The sequence below is a fragment of the Crocodylus porosus genome, unplaced genomic scaffold, assembly GCF_001723895.1.
Source record: "Crocodylus porosus isolate Cpor-Errol unplaced genomic scaffold, CroPor_comp1, whole genome shotgun sequence".
NCBI classification, from domain to species: Eukaryota; Metazoa; Chordata; order Crocodylia; family Crocodylidae; genus Crocodylus; species Crocodylus porosus.
The window spans coordinates 27978242-27981035 of NW_017728910.1; the positions used below are offsets into that span (position 1 = coordinate 27978242).

Below are 2794 nucleotides of genomic sequence, written 5' to 3' on the forward strand. Positions count from 1 at the left end.
ACAAGGATGTGTATTCCTCCTTAATAGAGAGCGCCATGCCCCCTTGGTAAGTTTCTGTTCACCAAAAAGAATCTGGGGGAGGGCAGGAAGACAGTAGCATCAGAGAATGGGAAGTTAAACTAGCTATCACTAAGTTCACAAGTGAAGCCTCTTCAGTGTTGGAAGGGTACAGCTACACTAAATGTTCCCGTTAAAAAAGCTCCAGTTAGTCAACTGACAATTAACTCCATGTAACAAGCATCCTGTTTGCAAAGGCTGAAACGCATCCTCTCCAGTTAAAAAGGGAGCACCTTACCTTTGGCTAGTCTTTAAGCAGAAAAAAAGCAGTTTTTACACAGTAGTAACAAACCTGTGTCAGCTCAAGATAAAAATACATGAAGACTAGATATTTGCATACACTGTATTCTTATCTGAGAAGAGCTGATGCAGGTTCACTGCCCCAAGGTTAAAAAAAAAAAATCAGCCTTTTTCCAGCAACAATGACAGGACTTTAGTCTAAGCAAATAAACATACCAAAGAGAAAACAGAATAACACACCAGAGACTGAGAACAGCAACAAGAGTCGTTTACACCATGCAGCACTTGAACACCTTAAAAGAATAAAACAAAGACATGAACAGCCAATTTTCCACACACTGAAAAATAATATTGTGCTGTAAAAAAAATAAAAAATTCCAGAAGTCAACTTTATTCTAGCATGTACTTGGAAAAAAAGCAGCAATATTGTCACAGTTAAGTTGCATACAGAAAAGCATGGCTAACCTGTTTGAAAATGCAGCTTGTTTGTGGATCAGTTCCCATACACCCAGCAGCCAAGTTCCCTGCAATAAAAAAGGAGATAATATGTTAGCTGAAACTTAAAGTTTTAGTTACGCTGGCAAATAAGTAGTTAAGAGATTAAATACTACACAGTTCTTTGAAAATATAGGCTGGTCTACATGCTTTCCCTAGAGCTATGCAACAACAGAACCAGAATTCAGCACACAACCACACACACAGCTACTCTATTTTTGAACGTGAGGACAGGTGAAGAAGACTTCAGGAGGAAGTTGTCAAGGCAGTTTTCTTCAGTCTTGCTGCTGACTACCACTGTGGCCCCTCGTTTCAGCAAAGCTCACCAGCCACAGTCAGGCTCTTTCAGCTCCTGAACAGAAAACTTCAGAGAAGTTTTAGGAATCAGCATTCTTTCCACTGAGCTAGTGTCTGTGCCTGGCATTGCAGAGCCATGTAGATGCAAATGCCAGATTTGGAATCAGACAGAATAAAAGGTCTCATCTCCTTGTGGTGACAAAGTCCAACAGAAGTGGGCGGAAGCAAGAAGCAGACCCCTGGCTAATTCTCAATTTAGCTAAAGTCATGCTGCCTACCTAAAATTGTCAGGAGGGCTCAAGTGAATTCAGTTTTCTACCTCCTGTTGTTAACTGCAGCAAAGTGTTATTGCAGGCCATCACAAAGCCAGGCTTCAACAGAGTGGCATTGTAGCAATGACAAGTGGAAGGTAAAATACACAATCGTCATCAAGTGGCTTGTGATCCTTCAGGTGAGAGAAGGGTTCGAGCTTTTTAGACCTTGTCAACACATGATCCATGCAGAGTTGAACAGCTAGTTAAACCAGTGCAATCCTTTTGCATAGAAAAGGCCTTATTCCATAGTTTCCATGAAAACATTCCTAGTAGCTGAGTGTACCGGTTCTAAAGGTCACTCTGACATGTAAAGTAACAGAGGATGGGTGCTTAGCTGAAATCAAAATCAAGTCATATTCTGCAGCACAAAGCTTTCCCTGTCCTTTCACACTCCAATTACTGCTAAGGGGGCAAGCTTACAGCTCTTGGGCCAGATCTGATGGGCGGAGATACACATGTGGCACATGGGTCACTGCATCAACCCCATGCACCAGCCCTGGCCCCGCCACGCAGCGCAGGGAGTTGGTCTGGGGCACGCACTGTGCAAGGCACTCCCCTGGACTCACCCAGCATGCTGGCTCAGGGGTTAATCTGGATTGAGCCGTACTGGAGCCAGCACACAGCACAGCAGGCACTGGTTAGTCCCCTATGCTACCTGCAGCACGTATACCTGGTCCAGCCCCACATGCTGCTGTATGCAACATGTGGGGCCAGCACCTTCTGCCGCCTGCGGCACTGGATCCAGTCCATGCACCACATGCACGGCGAGTCCCGGAGTCGGCACAGACCAGACCAGGCCCTGCAGGCACTTCGCAGAAGATCAGTCCCATTCCAGATTGCAGATGACACTCATGTGGCTCATGGGCCAGATGCTGTTGCACCCTTGCCACAGCCGATTCCCTGAGCCAGCCAGTCTCTAAAGTGCTCCCCTGCCTTACCTTTTACTCTGAAGCTCTCCTGTGTGAACACCTAGCAAAACGCAAGGAGGCTTGAAAACACGCTCCTCGCCATGCAGCACCTGAGGTCTCTGCACGCACCCACGCACGGAGCTGAAGCAGGGTGCCCGGTGCCCAAAAGCTCAGCCAACAGCTCTTGCAACCGTACAGCCAGTCCCACGAACGACATCACGAGAAAACCGCCACGTCTCTCACCGAGCTTCTGAACCGCATCCACAGGGAGACGGCAGGACGGGCGGCAGGACAAACCTCGGAGGATGCCGGACGGGCGGGACGCTGACGGGAGAGGAGCAGCGCGCAGGAGAGAAGGGAGATGCTGCAAGACAAAGTCTGGAGGCGCGTACCTTTCAATCAGCGATTCTCGGCCGGGGCCCGGGAGCCGCTCAGGGGTGGCGCAGCGTCGGCTCGGCTGGGGGCAAACACGATTCACACGTG

At 48.2% G+C, this 2794-nt stretch overlaps 1 protein-coding gene across 2 annotated transcripts in view; it reads right to left on the reverse strand.

Moving 5' to 3' along the window:
• ATP13A3 (ATPase 13A3) overlaps positions 1 to 2776 on the reverse strand; it is an 88761-nt gene extending 85985 nt beyond the window's left edge. For both annotated transcript variants that reach the window (XM_019532934.1, XM_019532935.1), the window contains exons 1-2: positions 2704 to 2776; positions 763 to 821 (exon numbers count right to left, since the gene is read on the reverse strand). In XM_019532934.1, the coding sequence (XP_019388479.1) occupies positions 763 to 801 (39 nt within the window). In that variant the 5' untranslated portion in view covers positions 802 to 821; positions 2704 to 2776. The remainder of the gene's footprint in view (positions 1 to 762; positions 822 to 2703) is intronic.
• Positions 2777 to 2794: the final 18 nt, after the last annotated feature.